Source organism: Phocoena phocoena, chromosome 15, assembly GCF_963924675.1.
Source record: "Phocoena phocoena chromosome 15, mPhoPho1.1, whole genome shotgun sequence".
Lineage (NCBI taxonomy): Eukaryota > Metazoa > Chordata > Mammalia > Artiodactyla > Phocoenidae > Phocoena > Phocoena phocoena.
The window spans coordinates 3,883,892-3,900,322 of NC_089233.1; the positions used below are offsets into that span (position 1 = coordinate 3,883,892).

The 16,431-nt window shown below is 56.6% G+C and overlaps 1 protein-coding gene across 1 annotated transcript in view; it reads right to left on the reverse strand.

Annotated features, from left to right (window-relative positions):
- Positions 1-11,754, reverse strand: part of FBXL18 (F-box and leucine rich repeat protein 18) — a 29,276-nt gene extending 17,522 nt beyond the window's left edge. Inside the window, exons 1-2 of the mRNA XM_065892873.1 lie at positions 11,572-11,754; positions 6,442-7,985 (exon numbers count right to left, since the gene is read on the reverse strand). Of these exons, the coding sequence (XP_065748945.1) occupies positions 6,442-7,922 (1,481 nt within the window). The 5' untranslated portion in view covers positions 7,923-7,985; positions 11,572-11,754. The remainder of the gene's footprint in view (positions 1-6,441; positions 7,986-11,571) is intronic.
- Between the last annotated feature and the right edge of the window lie 4,677 nt (positions 11,755-16,431).

Consider the following 16,431-nt stretch of genomic DNA (forward strand, 5'->3'; position numbering starts at 1 on the left):
ATAGTGAAGAGGCCTGCGCACCGCGATGAAGAGTGGCCCCCACTTGCCACAACTAGAGAAAGCCCTCACACAGAAACGAAGACCCAACACAGCCAAAAATAAATATAAAAATAAATAAAAGATTACTATTAATTAAAAAAAAAAAATCAAGTCTGCGGTGACGGCACGTCTGTTCGGAGCCATCCTGTACGGGAGCCACCAGTCACTGAAATGCAGCAGTGAGACTGCGTTTTTAATTACACGTAAGCAGAAGTTCTAGCAAGCTCCTAAAACTGTGGAGGGAACGCAGGTCTCTCTGGGGTATGATTCTGAAAAGCCTCACCCCATCGAGGGTTCCGGGCGCAGCAGGAAGGAAGCCCCAGGCAGGGCTGCTCAGGCACAAACATCAGGGAAAGCGCTCCCCAAGGGCTGCAGTGCTCAGCGATGCCTCACCCGCCTGACGCCACTGAATGAATTTCATCCCTAAAGAAACCGGGAAGACGTGAGGGAGCCGCGAGCCGGGCCTCTCAGAGCTGTGGGCCACGGACCCGGACCCGAGCCCCCGAACCCCCGGGCCCAGAGAGTAGGCAAGTGCATCTCGCGCACGGGTGTGAATGTTCCGAGAAGCTTATGTCTCTTAAGAAAATGTCTGAACGTATTATTTGGTTCTATCTTTTTAAAAGATCCTAAGGTAAGCATACTGTGCAGACCTGAAAGTGCGAAAACTGGAGGGGGGAGAAAAGCCCTGACCCGAGAGTTGTCCCTTGCAGCAGTGAGGAAGCTGGACCGCAGGCGGCGGGAAGGACAGGCCTGCGGCACCTCGGTCACTAGGTGGCGATGCGGGTCTGCGTTACCTGCTGGGGATCTCAAGCAGACAGAGGGGAGAGACAGAGGGAGCTGCATACTACACGCTTTTGAACCTTTTTTTTCGGCCTGCCAGCCACTCCAGATTCCTCCCCCTGAAGGAAGCCCCCGTCACGGGTGCCCAGGGCGGGCAGGCCTGGTGGGGCGGGCGAGGCTGGCACATCCACACCGTGCTCCACTCCTCCGGGCGGTGGGCTGGCAGAGCTAACCTGACTCGAGTGACGGGCAGTGTCTTTGCTCAGGGCAGAGGAAAAGGGGCGCCTCTGTGACTGGCTTCGCCCTGGGGGGCGGGCCTCAGCCTTCTGACCTCGAAGGGTCTGGCCTCCGACGCTTGCTCTCCGAGAGGCTCTGTGGGCACAGACCGGCGCTCGGGCCGCCCCTCATCTGCCTGCCCACCTCTCAGGTGCCCCTCCGAGGCCTGGAGGGTGGCCCTGGCATAGCCTCCAGGGCCTGGCTCCAAGAAGCCCTCTCACTTACGCCCAGACGCCGCCCCAGTTCCAAGGTCAGGAGCAGCCCAGGGTGACTCAGGGTGACGTTCTCCCTTCCCCTCTCCACCAGGCAGGGCTTCATCAGGTGCCCTGCTCTGCCCAGCTTGGCATCCTCCCACTGGCGAAGTACACCACAAATCCAGAGCCTGCGAGGCCCCAGCGGGACGACGTGTTCCGGAAGGAGCGGCCCTGGCCCCAGCTGGCAAAGAGCTGCAGCTCACGGACCTCGCTGGTGGGGACGGCGGAGGCCAACCAGGGAAGTGCGGGAGCTGTCCAGGAGGCCGCCCTGGGAGCGGTGTGACAGGCAGGCACCATCTGCTCCTTTCCCTCCATCCCCCTGGGCTCCGCTTGCCACAGAAGGCAGGAATCCAGAGGAACGGGGCCATTTGGCCAAGTTCTAGAAACCGGTGTTTGTTCCGAACAGGCAGTACCCAGCCCCGAGGAGGTGTGGGCTCAGCAGCTGTGCGCACAGAAAGCCCATTATGAGAGGCGGTCAGGTCCTCAGGGTGGCCCACAAAACCCACGCTGCTCGCACGGCCCTGCCCCGAGGGAAGGTCTGGGCCACAGGGATCACGTCCGAGGCCCCGGAAGTCACTTGGTGACCACAAAACGCCAGGTTACCCCCATCTGACATCCAGCGACCCCACGAGACAGGACCCGCTCCCAGCTGCCCACAGACCAGCCGTGTCTCCTGAGCAAGTTCATAAACCTTCTGGGCCCCACTTTCCTCATCTGCACAATGGGACGATAACATCGACACTCCCAAGGTTGTTAAAATGTCAAAGACCTGTAAGCACGGGGAGAGCACGTGGCAGACATACAAATACAAGCCAACGGGGGCAGCCGCAGTCTGCAGCAGCCTAAAGGGCAGCCTCTCCCTTCAGCTTCCAGAACATCCCCACCCCCACCTCCTCTCCCAGACAGCTCCTACCAAGTCCTCATCCTCCTGACCAGATCCTGTTGGGCGGTCTCTCCAGTGCAAGCGCAAGCTGGCGGACCTGGGAGATGGTCCTCCTCCCTGGGGGTTGGGGGGAAGGGCCGGCGGGGGGGGGTCCAGGCTTCTCCAACCCACACGCGTGCAGCCTCACCACTGCCTTCCTCTCTCAGCCACGTGGCAGCCACGTCAGCTCAACGGCTCAGGCCAGAAGCCCTGGCGCCGCCTGGAGCCCCCAGCCTCAGCGCCCATCCCATGCACCCAGTCAATCAGCAGCTTCCCCGTGAAGTCAGAAGCTGGCTATTCCTGGCCATGCCCCAACCCCCGCTCTCGCCTGGCTGCTCCCTGACGGTGGCCCTGCCGCTGCCCCCAGGCCACTTGCGGCACAGCAGCGAGACCTGCCCTGCTTCCATTCTGGCTCCCGAGACCCTGGCACACCCATCTCGGGCCCTGCGCTCTCAGCTCTGTCCAACAGAACCTTCTGGGCAGAGGGGAGTGTCTGTATGTGCTCTGTCCAGCACAGTGGCCACCAGCACACGTGGTTACTAAGCACCGAGACGTGGCTGACGCCACCAAGGAACTCAGTGCTTGGTTTTATCTCATTTTAGTTCATGTAAACGTAAGTCACCCTGTGGGTCGTGGATACCGTACCGGCTGATGTGACTCTACCTGCCTGGCCCAGAGCACTCTTCCCCCAGGTTCTGCTTTCTAACTCACCTCCCTGGGTTCTCTGCTCAAAGCTCACCTCCTTCATGAAATGTACCCCAAATGCCACCCCCGCACCCAGGCATCCGTCACCCTGCTCTGCTTCTCCTCCCCGGCGTTTGTTACCGTCTAACATACCGTACGCTTCCTTTACCTTGACTGTTGGTCTGTTTTCCCCACTAGAACGTAAGCTCCCCGAGGACAAGGATCTTTGTTTTGTTCAGTGTCCTGGGTGCCTGGAACAGTGCCTGGCATAAGAGGTGCTCATGTATTTGCTGAATGGATGAAGAACCATAACGTGTATTGTAAGTGCCAAGTCCTGTTCTAAGTGTCTTATAAGGATGAATCCCTTTGGTCTGAACAGCCCCACTTTACTGAACAAGGACTGGGCAGGTCCAGTCCTTGGGCAAGTCCTGGGCAAGGTCCACCCAGGCCTTCTGACTCTGAGGCCCCTGCCGTGGGTCCTGCCTGCCTCCACCCAAGGCTAGGGTCTATCTCCTGGACGAGGAGATGCAGGGACATGGAACCAGCTTGGACGCCACACCCACTCCTCACTCCTCCAGGCAGAGCAGCCCTGAAGGGGCCAAGCACAGGCCTCGTGCAGGGAATCCAGCAGCCCCGGTGAGCTGGGAGCACCTGCTGTCTCCAGGTGGCCATGCAGGCAGCAGACATCTGATATGACACTGTGGGACTTCCCTGGTGGCGCAGTGGTTAAGAATCCGTCTGCCAATGCAGGGGACACGGGCTTGAGCCCTGGTCCGGGAAGATCTCACATGCCGTGGAGCAACTAAGCCCATGCGTCACAACTACTGAGCTTGCGCTCTAGAGCCCGCGAGCCGCAACTACTGAGCCCGCGCGCCACAACTACTGAAGCCTGCACGCTTAGAGCCCGTGCTCCGCAACAAGAGAAGCCACCGCAATGAGAAGCCCGCACACCGCGACGAAGAGTAGCCCCCGCTTGGCGCAACTAGAAAGCAAGCCTGTGCACAGCAATGAAGACCCAACGCAGCCAAAATTAATTAATTAATTAATTTTAAAATATGACACTGTGGACATGAGGCAGAAAGGACGCTGGAGAGAGAAGGCCAGTTTTCATTACCTGCCTTGAAGCACTGTGACTTTTTATCTTATCTTATTTTTATTTTTTTGGCCGCATCGCGCAGGCACATGGGATCTTAGTTCCTCAACCAGGGATTGAACCCGCACCCCTTGCAGTGGAAGCGTAGAGTCTTAACCACTGGACCACCAGGGAAGTCCCGTGACTTTTTAAGCTACGTGAATGTATGAGTTTATTTTACTTTCACTGATTTCTCTATTGATCAAACACTCCTCAATAACGAGCACGTGTTTTGACCACAGCGTGGTTAGAAAAGGCGCCAAGTTTAAGAGGGTAGCAAGAAAGCCAAAACACTGAGGACAAAAATGACAGATCCAGAAATACTCTGGCTCTGAGTTTAGTTAAATTAGAACTCAAATGCTCCCTCAGGCTCCCCGAACTAAGGGACATTCAATTCCTGATCACGAGAATCCAACAGGGTAACTGGACAGCAGACCTGGTGGTTTTTCGTCTGCTGGATGTATTTTGTGGTCCACCTGCAGCTTCAAGTTACGCATGGCCCACTGACCACTCACTTCACAACTGTCCTTCTGGAAAGGCCACTGATGTGACAGTGAAGGCACAGGAGGGGACAAGGTGGGAGGAGGCACTGGATGGAGATGAACCAGTGAAAAGGGAGGGAGCTGAGAGCGATCTGGGCAAGAGGGGCAGCATCGTCTGAGATGGCAGCCAGGCTCACCCTGTGAAGGGCGAGGGGCAGGGGCTGCGGCCAGGGCCCCTCCCCACTCACTCACAGGTGGCGCCCCGCCCCACAGGGCAGGAGGGGGCCAAGCCACGTGGGAGGCCAGGCTTGGACCCCGGGCCGCAGCCCTCACGCTGGCAGGGACTGGGCAGGGGGCCCGCAGCGTGTGTTGCCCTGGGGTCGGCAGGCAGCCTGACAGAGAAGCTCTGGGAGGCTCCAGGGCCGGGGCAGCAAAGCTCCACCTCAAATCCGGTTCATTTCCTGCCTTCTACGGGGAGAGTGGAGGTCCGAAAAGGACACGCTTGTCTCCATTTTGTGTGGCTCCGGGGCCCAGGTCGAGCACTGGACTTCGATGACCCGGGCGGACCTCAGCTCCTCCCTCAGGCGTCCGCTGCCTCTCCATGAAGCAGGAACGAGGAAGGGCCTAGTGAGGAGATCAAGCTAGACAGCGCCACAGAGCCCCCAGCCTGGTGCCCGGCCCGCAGCGAAGACACACAGTGAGTGCTCACTGGTGCGGCGATGACGACACGCGCGCATCCCCGTGGCCCGATGACGCCCTCACCCGGCTGCCCCACCAGCTCCAGCCTCATGGAGAACAAGCCCAGCGGCCACTCCCTCCCCCACCCGAAGCCCTCGCAGAGCTGAGGCCTGAGGCCACCACGACGTTTAGGAAACTGCAGTTTTTCAAGATCAGATCCGTAGACATTTTCAGATCCGGCTCAGGTTAACAAAGGCTGGCCCTCTAGATGCTGGGCCCTCACGAGAACAGCCTTCACTCCACAGCATGAGTCGCCGGGGATCATTCCGCGTCGGGGCCCAGGAAATCGCCAGTGGCCCTCCAACAACTGCCTGGGTGGGGGAAGCCCTGCCGAGGTCCGTGGGTCCCGCCAGCCCGCACGCTCCAGGGGCGGCCCCTCAGGTCAGCCCGGCCGGCCTGCTCCGGGCACCGCCTTCTGAGCCCGCCTCTCCATCTCCCCTCCCCGGCCCGGCCCCTGCAGTCCGGCTGGGAGGCCAGAGGGACGTCTCCAAACTGGAACCCAGACCCCTCCCTCTGCGGGCTGAAGTCCTTCAGCACCTTCACCTCACCTGACGCCCCCGCGCCCCCGGTCAGAATCCTCTGGCCTCAGAGCACGCTGCTCGTTTGTAAGCCTCGGGGGCTTCTACACACGCTGCCTTCTTTCCCGGAAAGCCTTGCGCCTGCATCTCCTGGCTAACCCCGACTCATCCTTCAAGACTCGCAAAGCTAGGCTCCACTCCCGGCCCCCCACTTACCAGCTCCGTCATCTGGCAAGAACTGCGTCCACCTCGTGGGACGGGCACGAGGATTAATAAGATCACGTACGCAGCAGCGTCCTAGGGCCCAGGCACTGAAACAGCCACAGGCAACGAGGACGACGTGCCAGGCTCGGGCGGCACTGCCTCCTGCACACCCTCCCTGGGCGCCGCCAACGGCCGCTTCCCGAGCCCCCGCGCCCCGAGCCCCACCACTGCGCACAGTCCCTCGTCAGCACCCCCCCAAGACTCTCAGCCCCTGGAGGACAGGCCTGCACCCCGCTCGCCTCAGCAGGTGCGCAGCGGGTAGGCCAACATCTGCCGAGCAGAAGGCCGTGCGCCCCTAAGGCCTCCCCACAGGGCCGGCAGAGGCCACGGTGGGGCGGCCGGGTGCCCTCACCTGAGGTCCTTCAGCCGCTTGCAGTGCTTCAGCATGTCCGCGAGGGCGGAAGTGTAGGCCACCTTGCCCATCGTGCCCAGGTGGGCCAGGGACAGGGACTGGAGCTGCTGGCACTGGACGCCGATGCTGACCAGCCCGGAGCCTGTCAGGATGCTGGGCAGCTGGGCCAGCGTCAGGTGCCTCAGGAAGGCCAGCTGGCCGATGGCGGCCACCTCCGAGTCCCCCACGCTCTGTGCCCGGCCGCAGGGGGGGAGCGAGTTGCGGATGGCGGGCTCGTTGCGCGGCATGGCAGACGAGAAGTTGGACCCAATCAGCTCGAGACGGTCCAGGAAGGGCACGCTCTTCAGCAGCGACCAGAACACAGAGGACGGCAGGGGGCCCGCCTGCCCGGAGAAAGGGTCGGGGCCGGACGGCACGCCGATGCGGACCTTCTTGCCAAAGCCGCGGGGCACAGCGTGCGTGGCAGGCTGGACGGGCGCGCGGTCAGCCCGTGGCGCCGAGTCAGCGACGGCGCAGACGGGCAGTGACAGGGAGCGCAGGTGGCAGAGCCGTGCCAGCAGCTGGCACAGGTGCCGGCCGGGGCCCTCGGGGCTGTGGTGGTGGGCAGCCGAGAGGTTGAGGTGTCGCAGGTTGCCGCAGGCTGCCACCAGCGTCTCCAGGATGCCACTATCGATGTCGTCCTCTGCCTTGCGCAGCAGGGAGTCGGGCGCCAGGCAGTGCGCACAGCCGCTGAGGTTCAGGCCAGCCAGGCTCCGGAGGTCCCTGCCGCCATCGATGACGCGCCGGATCAGGTGGCCGCCGGACAGGGCACAGCGGCTGAAGCTGAAGTAGAAGGGGCTGCTGAACTTCATGTGCTGGAGGAGGGCCGAGCCGTTGAGCCAGGACTTGGGCAGCTGCAGTGCGTCCAGCGCCACGTTACGGGCCATGGACTCCAGGAGGTTCTTGGTGGCCCCGCTCTCAGCAAAGCTGCCGGGCACGGAGATGAGGAAGGCGTGCAGGTTCTCGGGCGTGCGGTCGCTGAGCACAGCCAGGTAAAGGCGCACCACCTCCTGGTTGATGTAGCCGGGGGCCAGGCGGGCGTAGAAGACGCGCAGGTGCTGATAGCGTGGCACGTTGCTCTGGCCCACCATGAGCTGGCCCGAGAGCACGGCGCCCTCGCGCGTGCGGTCCAGGATCTCGAAGTACAGCAGCAGCTTCTCGAGGCTGGTGCAGCAGGGCACCACGCCGTACGAGGGTGTGTACAGCGTCTGCTTGAGCTCCCGCACACGGCTCAGCGTGGCCTTGCACTCACCGCTCAGCTGGCTGGCGTCGAAGCCGGGGCTCACGTCAATGGCCAGGGAGCGCAGGCGCTGCAGGGCCGACAGAACCTTGGAGAGGCGCAGGGAGGTCAGGTGGCAGCCCGAGAGGTTCACCTTCACCAGGCCGCGGCAGCGGGCCACGTGCTCCACCGTGCTGCCCGACAGCCAGTAGCAGCCGGCCATGCTGAGCTGCTGGATCTCCCAGCCAATCTCCGTCACCAGCTGCTTCACCTTGTCCTCGCTGGCCTGTGGGTGGGCGGGGGGGGGGGGAGAGAGGGGCTGCAGGCACCGGCGTCTCCTCCACCCTCACCCCCCAGACCGCGCTCTCCACCGTGACAGTCAGGGAGCCGCGGGGGGCATGGCAGAGGCCCCACTCCAGCTGAGGAGGGGCAATGAGGGCAGGGCTGGCGCCTCGCCCCCCCCCCCCCCCCCCCCACCGCCTGCTTACCTTCCACCGACAGTCAGGAGCCTCAGCCAGGCGGGAATGGAAAATGGGGCAGCCCCTGTGGAAAAGTCTGGTGGCTCCTCCAAAAGCTAAACAGAGCTACCACGTGACCCACAATTCCACAGCCAGGTGTACACCAAAGGGGACTGAAAGCGGGGACTCAGACTCCTGCACACCCATGTCCACGGAGAACCGTTCACAACAACCGGAAGGTGGCAACAACCCAGCCGTCCATCAACGAATGAACAGGTAAAGGCAATGGGGTCCATCCATGCAGTGGAATTCTACTCGGCATGGAGAGGAGTGAGATCCTGACTCTGCTACAGCATGAGTGAACCTTGAGGACATGATGCCCAAAGAAGCCAGTCGTAAAGATCACATGTTGTATGATCCACTTATATGAAAGATCCAGAACAGGCAAAACCAGAAAGAGAAAGTAGAATAGAGGTCACCAGAAGCCTGGGCAAAGGGGACATGGGAGCTATTGCTTAATAGCTCCAGAGTTTCTGTTTAAGGCGATGAGAAAGTTTTGGAAAGAGTGATGATGGTTGCATAACACTGTGAATGTACTTAGGGCTAACGAAATGGTACACTTAAAAGTGGTCAGGGGGGCTTCCCTGGTGGCGCAGTGGTTGAGAGTCCACCTGCCGATGCAGGGGACACGGGTTCGTGCCCCGGTCCGGGAAGATCCCACATGCCGCGGAGCAGCTGGGCCCGTGAGCCATGGCCGCTGAGCCTGCGTGTCTGGAGCCTGTGCTCCACAACCGGAGAGGCCACAGCAGTGAGAGCCCCGCGTACCGCAAAAAAAAAAAAAAAAGTGGTTAGAGGACTTCCCTGGTGGTGCAGTGGTTAGGAATCTGCCTGCCAGTGCAGAGGACACAGGTTAGAGCCCTGGTCCGGGAAGATCCCACATGCCATGGAGCAACTAAGCCCGTGTGCCACAACTACTGAGCCCACGTGCCACAACTACTGAAGCCTGTGCACCTAAAGCCTGTGCTCCGCAACAAGAGAAGCCACTGCAATGAGAAGCCTGCACACAGCAACGAAGACCTAACATATCCAAAAAAAAAACGTGGTTAGGATGGGAAGTTTCACGTTAGGTGGGGTTTTTTGAAATCACATAGTGGAATCACACCCTGGAAGCGTTCTTTCGCTGTCACTTTCCTTTACGTCACATGCACTTTCATATCATTAAATGTTCCTCAAAAACCTGGCCTGGACGGCCTAGGGAGCCACAGTATGTCCAGTAGGGGCCCAGTGGCCACCAAGGGCTTCGGACAACACGGCATCCATGTACATAAGGCTTGTGTACATGATCACTTCTCTACAGCAAACGTACACACACAGAACTGTGCAGACGAAGGACACACGTTCTAAACGCTCCAGACAGACTGTGCGCCTGCCCTTCCTCTACAGTAAAGGACCCTCGTGGGCAGGAAGCCTGACCTCAGTGCTTTGGGGAGTAAGTTCAGCTCTCCATCAGGGAGGAGCACAGTGCTCTCACAGAAAGAGACTGAGCTCTAAGGGACCTCATTCTGGGTTTCAAAGGCATCACTGCCCAGCCAGCAACAGCAGGAGGAGCCCCTCCAAGTCCCCTAAAATTTGAGTCAAGGGCAAGGCCTCTGTTTATCTTTAAAATAGGTCATCAACTGATTTTCCAGGTTGCAGGCAATTCGGCGAGGACAGGAGAATCTTCTCAGTAAGCAGTGGTGGAAGGCGTGAATGGCTGTGTGCAGAACAGTGAGCCTCACCCTGACCTCACGGCATGTGTGGAGATGAACACAAAAGGATCACAGACCTGCCGTAAGAGCTAAACCTATAAACTTCTATAAGACAACATAGAGGGTGCTGGGAATACTGGACAGCCACAGGCAAAAGAATGAAACTGGACCACTATCTACACCATACACCAAAATTAACCCAAAATGGATTAAACACCTGAACGTAAGACCAGGGACCATAAAGCTCCTAGAAGAAAATATAAGTAGTAATAAGCTCCTTGACATCAGTCTTAGTGATGATTTTTTGAAATCTGACACCAAAAACAATAGAAGCAAAAAGAAACAAGAGGAACTACATCACCTGAGCAGTTTCTGCACAGCAGAGGGAACCAGCAACAAAGTGAAAGGCAGCCTATTAAATGGGACAAGATATTGCAAATCATATATCTGATAAGGGGTTAATATCCGAAATATACAGAGAACTCATACAACTCAATAGCAAAGAAACACCCCTATTAAAAAAATAGATAGAGGGGCTTCCCTGGTGGCGCAGTGGTTAGGAGACTTCCCTGGTGGCGCAGCGGTTAGGAATCCACCTGCCAGTGCAGAGGACACGGGTTTGAGCCCTGGTCTGGGAGATCCTACATGCCGCGGAGCAACTAAGCCCGCAAGCCACAACTATTAGCCTACGTGCCACAATTACTGAAGCCCACGCGCCTAGAGCCTGTGCACCGCAATGAAGAGTAGCCCCTGCTCACCGCAACTAGAGAAAAGCCCGCGTGCAGCAACAAAGACCCAACACAGCCAAAAATTAAATTAAAATTTTCTAAAAAGTTAAAAAGAAGAAAAAAGACAACATAGGAGAAAATCTTCATGACCTCAGGCTTCACAAAGATTTCTTCAACGGAATACAAAAAGCATGAACTCAAAAATTCAATAAATTGGACCTCACCAAAATTAAAAACTTACGCTCTTCAAAAGACACTATTAATCAAAATGAAACGGCAAGCCACACACTATAAGAGAAAATATTCACAACACATCCCACAAAGAACTTGTACCAGAATATATATGGAACTCCCAAAACTCACTAAGAAAAAGATAGACAATAATGAATGGGCAAAAGCCTTGCACAGACACTTCTGAGAAGATGTACAAATGGCCCACGCACCTGAAGAAAGCATAATCGACAGCATCCTCCACCAGAGAATACAAGTTAAAACTACAATGAGATACCACCTCCCATGCATCACAATGGCTAAACTGAAAAGACTGACACCACCAAGTGTTGACGAGGATACAGAGCAACCAGAACTCTCGGATGCCGCTGGTGGGGAGAGGTGGTGCCTCCAACTGTGCTTAACTCCACAGGAAAGCCCAACACTGACAGTGGGCCCGCACGTCCACTCCTGGGTACCTATCTACCAGGAAGTCAGTCTCCCTCCTGGCCCAGTGCCAAGGCACAAGACCCTTCCAGAAGAGCGCCTGCTCTACCTGTGCTCTGGCCCAGATGGCACACTACCTGCACTTTTGGGCCCCTGACTTTTGCCGTATCATCCCTGCAAGTGCCCCACCACTGCCAGGCTGTGCGGGGCCTCAGTCGGGCACCTCGGTTGTTCCCCATCTCTGCCCCCGGCATGCCAAGCGCCACCCCCAAGCCCCTCACCTCATAGTCCTTCTGCAGCAGCACCGTGTGGGTGAGGCTCTTGTCCAGGCACAGCGCTGCGAGCTTCCGGCAGGTGCGCCGGACGTTCAGAATCAAGTCTATGCTGGGGACGTGGCTCAGGATGTGCAGGAGGATCTCATCCGAGAAGCCCAGGAGGTGGGCACCATCTGCCACCGCGGCCGCTGCAGGGGGCGCATCGCCGGCGCTGGATGTGTCCTGAAAACAAGGGGCATCAACTTCCATGGGATCCCCCAGGGTGGCCCTCAGGCAAGGGAAGCCTTCACCACAGTCCGTGGGGAAGAAGAGACTGTTACCAAAAATCTTAACTGCAGATTAAAGAGTCCCCAACATTCTTCGAAAGCCCCTTTCAATCTGCACACCAGGATCGCTCTTCAAAAGTGACAGATTTGAGGGCTTCCCTGGTGGCGCAGTGGTTGAGAGTCCGCCTGCCGATGCGGGGGACGCGGGTTTGTGCCCCGGTCCGGGAAGATCCCACATGCCGCAGAGCAGCTGCGCCCGTGAGCCATGGCCGCTGAGCCTGCGCATCCAGAGCCTGTGCTCCGCAACGGGAGAGGCCACAACAGTGAGAGGCCCGCGTACCGCAAAAAAAAAAAAAAAAAAAAAGTAACAGATTTGAAATTTAAGAGAGATTTTTCCTACTGAAGGTCTCCAGACAAGTCTGGCAGGTTTCCCACTCAACTCATAACCATCGGCGAGGTTGTCCATTTGTAAAAGCTGCTATTCTGCCCCCACCCTGCTCTGCCCCTAATGGCAGGCAGTATTCTTAAAACATCCTTGGGCCGGTGAATTCCATCAAGAAACAATGATAATTGGTCTTCACCAATAACAACAGTGCCTTCACCTCCCAGGGTTGCTCTGATGGGTAATGAGTTACCATTATGTGTATGATATGTGTATCAGCTCTTCAGGACAGCGCTGGATGCAAATGAGAGAATGAAACTATGAGGCCCTAATAAATAAGAAACGGCACCTACCAGACCAATGACATTTTTAAATCTCAAGATTCATAACAAACAATAGGAACTGCACAACTTCTCTCCACTTATCAGACTTCCTGGTTAGAAATCCACGTTGGGGGCTTCCCTGGTGGCGCAATGGTTGAGAATCTGCCTGCCAGTGCAGGGGACACGGGTTTGAGCCCTGGTCCGGGAAGATTTCACATGCCACGGAGCAACTAAGCCCGTGCACCACAGCTACTGAGCCTGCGCTCTAGAGCCCGCGAGCCACAACTACTGAAGCCCCCACACCTAGAGACTGTGCTCTGCAACAAAAGAAGCCACCACAATGAGAAGCCTGCGCACTGCAACGAAGAGTAGCCCCCGCTCACCGCAACTAGAGGAAGCCCGCATGCAGCAATGAAGACCCAACACAGCCAAAAATAAAATAAATAAAAGAAAAAAAAAAAGAAAGAAATCCATGTTGGTATTTCCAGTAAGATGTCCACTCATCTTATTGTTTCATTCTGCTTTTGCAAATATCTACAGAAGGTTTTCTGCCCTAATGTGGGCTTCCCGTCTTACTGACCAGTGCCTGTACAACCAAGACAAAGAGGGGATAGACCTATGTCAGTGTGCCGTGAAATCCCCAAATCAAGGCCAAAGGAACTGGGATGCTCTAAGAAAAGCCCATGGTGGGCAGGAATCCCTGTATCTTCCCAACACCTCCTGAAGGGCCCCTCCTGCCTTAAACGTCCTCACTGATGGGGTGCCTCTCTGACACTCCCAGGAGGGAGAGTACCCAGAACTATTTCTACTGCCTTTTCCAGTGATTCTGTCTACGAGCCCCGCCTCCTCTGTCCTGCCTCTTTTTCCATACATATTTGCATGGATGGAAGCCTCCAGGCTTGGAAAGCCCTGCTGCTGCCATGGCAACCGTTAAGTCCAGGGAGGAAGGCCCTGTCTGCACACCCCACACAGGCACCAGGGGCTTCCCGGGAGCTATGACTGCGACACCCCTCCAGCCTCTGCATCCGGCCGAGCCCTTGCCAGGACGGGAAAGGTTTCCCCGATTACTGCCCACCCTTTCAACAGCATCGGCCCCTCCCACTCACCCTTCTTCCTGAGAGGCAGTAGCCAGACTTGCCTTCCCTTCCCTCCTTCCTTCCGAAGTGCCCTCAATCCTGTCTCCCTCCTCCCACCTTTACAGGGGCAGAAGGCAGCCATCAGACCCAACTCCATAGCTGCCCTGGGTCACTGTATTCTGGGGTCTAGTGTTTTGAACCATATGTGACTTTCCTGACAAATTTCCCAGACCCAATCATCTGGGAGCATCCCAGACACCTGTTAAAAAATCAGATTCCCAGGCCACATCCTAGACCTAGGGACTCTATCTCCTGAGAGAGAGGCTGGGACCAGGGGCAATCCTTATCAGGCAAGCTTGGTATACACGGCTCCTGGGCACAAGTGGGAAGAGCTGGGCCTGAATTCCACCGAGCAGCCTGAGGCTGACCCCTTCTGATGCCCAATTCGCAGATTTATCAAAGTAAGAACGCCACTGCAGAGCAAAGAGAACACGGGGCAAGACACTCCCAGAAACTCCAGCATCATATCATTTCCAGTTACAGTATGGAATACTGAATTTCTCTCAAAACCACCTAGAAATCACATGAATTAAAAAAAACAAAACAAAACAGGTGAGCTGCAGCTTCCTCCGTCCAGTCTCAGCACCCCCGACGCGATCGCCTTCTCCACATGCTGTGCCCCAGTGCTGTCCTTAGGCCAGCACCCCCTGTCCTGGGACAGGCGTTCAGGGCAGCAGGCCTGGACGAGAGGAGCAGCCGCCGGGCAGCAGGTCAGATTGGTTCCCCACCCCCCACCCCACCCCTGGTCTCCCGACGGCCAAGCCTGGGAGGCCCAGTCATGCTGGGTTTGCAACAGTTGAGTCTTTTCCCTGGAATGGAGGCTTCATTTCTAAGTCCGTGTACCTTCCCCCAGGAAAGGCAGCCAATTCTGCAGAGGTAACAGCAAATAGGGGGCCGCCACCAGAAGGGAGGGAGGAGGCCTCCGAGCTTCTTCACCTCCGAGCGGGAGCGTGTGAGTAGCCCCCGCTCACCACAACTAGAGAAAGCCAGTGCACAGCAACAAAGACACAATACAGCCAAAAATAAATAAATCAAATAATAATACATTTTTTTTAAAAAGAAATAGAAAAAAATGGGCAATAAGTACATAGAGGGAAGTTCATTACAACATCCTTTTGCAAGTGTGTGGAATTTTACATTTTCCTTTTTTATTTTTTGCAGTACGCGGGCCTCTCACTGTTGTGGCCTCTCCCGTTCTGGAGCGCAGGTTCCGGACGCGTAGGCCCAGCGGCCATGGCCCACGGGCCCAGCCGCTCCGCGGCACGTGGGATCCTCCCGGACCGGGGCACGAACCCGCGTCCCCTGCACCAGCAGGCAGACCCTCAACCACCGCGCCACCAGGGAAGCCCTACATTTTACTTTTGTTTTTGGTTTTTTTGATCACAGGAGTGACCTGAGGGATGCTTCTCACATTGCCCCTCTTCGTAAGCCTCTGCTTCTCCAGCTGGCATTTTCTGGAATGTCCCCTGTCCCACGGCACTCAGGCTTCCAAGCCTTTCCACAAGCTGCCCCCTCCACCCAACGTGCCACCACACAAAAGAAACTGCTACTCTCGGAACTTCAGCTCCAAGGCTCCGTCCCCAGGAAGTCCTTCCAGCATCCCCCAGACACATTTAACTCACCTTCTCCTCCACTGCCGCCCCAGCTTACCCTCCCCCCCTCCAGTCTCCAGCCTCATCAGGTGAACTGTACTGGTTTGTTGCTTGCCTGTCTCCTCCCTAGGCCAGGAATGGCTCCTGAACAGGGATCACTTTCTAATGCCCAAGGGAAAGAGCCACTGAACTGGGTGTCAACAAACCACGGCTTCAGAATCATTTGAAGAGCTATTAAAAACGCAGAGCCTGACTCCTCAGAAACTCAGGGAGCAGTCCTAGACATATGCATTTTAAGCCCAGCAAGGACCCTCAAAATCAGACCACCCCATTCTGAAATCAGAGAGTGGGGATGGTGGCACAACCTCGTGAATAGATTTTAAAACCACTGCATTATACACTTTAAAAGTAAACTTTGGGACCTCCCTGGGAGCCCAGTGGTTATGACTTCGTGCTTCCATTCATTGCCAGGGGCGTGGGTTCGATCCCTGGTCAGGGAACTAAGATCCTGCATACCACACAGTGCAGCCAAAAATTTTAAAAAACTGAAAAGAATAAAATAAAATAAAAGTGTAAATTTTATGATATGTTAACTGTATCTCAGTCAATCAATCAATCAATAATTAGACTGTCCCAGGGACTTCCCTGGTGGCACAGCGGTTAAAAATCCGCCTGCCAATGCAAGGGACATGGGTTCCAGCCCTGGTCTGGGAAGATCCCACATGCCGTGGAGCCACTAAGCCCATGCGCCACAACTACTGAGCCTGCGCTCTAGAGCCCGCGAGCCACACCCACTGAGCCTGTGTGCCACAAGTACTGAAGCCCGCACGCCTAGAGCCCATGCTCCGCAACAAGAGAAGCCACCACAATGAGAAGCCCACGCACCACAACGAAGAGTAGCCCCCGGTAACCGCAACTAGAGAAAAGGCCACATGCAGTAACAAAGACCCAACACAACCAAAAATTAAAAAATAAATTTATAAAAAATAAAAATTTTTTAAAAATAATTAGACAGTCCCAGAGAAAGGGACCTTGATCATGTCCAGGAGAGAGCATGACTCCCCCTCTCTCCTCTCAAGCCAAAAGACCCTCACGATGGGACAAGAGGCCTCATTGGTCAGGGCCTCGACATATGATTCAAGGAACAGAGGGGCCTTTGCGCCAGGA